Here is an 856-nt window from a genome sequence, read left to right on the forward strand (position 1 = left end):
GTGTAAGGTATATTATTTTATACTAGAGATGAGTTATATTATATTAATAATTTCAGATTATGTGTAAGGTATATTATTTTATACAAGAGATGAGTTATATTATATTAATAATTTCAGATTATGTGTAAAGTATATTATTTTGTACAAGGGATGAGTTATATTATATTAATAATTTCAGATTATGTGTAAGGTATATTATTTTATACAAGGGATGAGTTATATTATATTAATAATTTCAGATTATGTGTAAGGTATATTATTTTGTACAAGGGATGAGTTATATGACATCTATATTGCTACTAACTGTGATATCAGTAGAACGGTTTGTGGCCACCATGTTTCCTCTACAAGCAAACCAGATTTTTACACCGCGCAGATTAGTTTTAGCCCAGGTATGTATTATAATAAATCTCAAATAGTTCAGTTGGCCACACCTCTATGACTTTCTATAGAGATCTTTGGCTAGCTAAAGACCTTTATTTGTTTATTAGAAACGAAAAATACCCAGTAATCCAGTAATCCAGTTGCTCGATTAGTCAACTTTAGATTCAATATTAACAAACGTGTTTTTACACTAATTTCGTTGTGCTAAGCTTTTTCCATAAAAATTTAAATAATGAGACCAATTTCCAACAATCTAGATAACAAAACGATTTAAGTCCAATAGATTATTCCTTTTCATTGTTAACCTACATGGGTACATTTGAACGGAAATGTTGCATATAAGCTATATTCATTTTATTCGCCATTAACGAATTCAACTGCTTGTGATCCTTCCTAACGAAATCACTGGCAGATTTCTTTAGGGCGTAAAACTCCAATCTAAATATCCCACTATTTGTAGTTAAGATCGGAG

The 856-nt window shown here is 29.4% G+C and overlaps 1 protein-coding gene across 1 annotated transcript in view; it reads left to right on the forward strand.

Moving 5' to 3' along the window:
- The window catches only part of LOTGIDRAFT_173253 (hypothetical protein), a gene marked incomplete at both ends in the record, with an annotated part of 47329 nt that overhangs the window by 38836 nt on the left and 7637 nt on the right, over nt 1–856 (forward strand). The window contains one exon of the mRNA XM_009050719.1: nt 240–392. Within this exon, the coding sequence (XP_009048967.1) occupies nt 240–392 (153 nt within the window). The remainder of the gene's footprint in view (nt 1–239; nt 393–856) is intronic.

Source organism: Lottia gigantea (genome assembly GCF_000327385.1).
Source record: "Lottia gigantea unplaced genomic scaffold LOTGIsca_153, whole genome shotgun sequence".
Classification (NCBI taxonomy): Eukaryota; Metazoa; Mollusca; class Gastropoda; family Lottiidae; genus Lottia; species Lottia gigantea.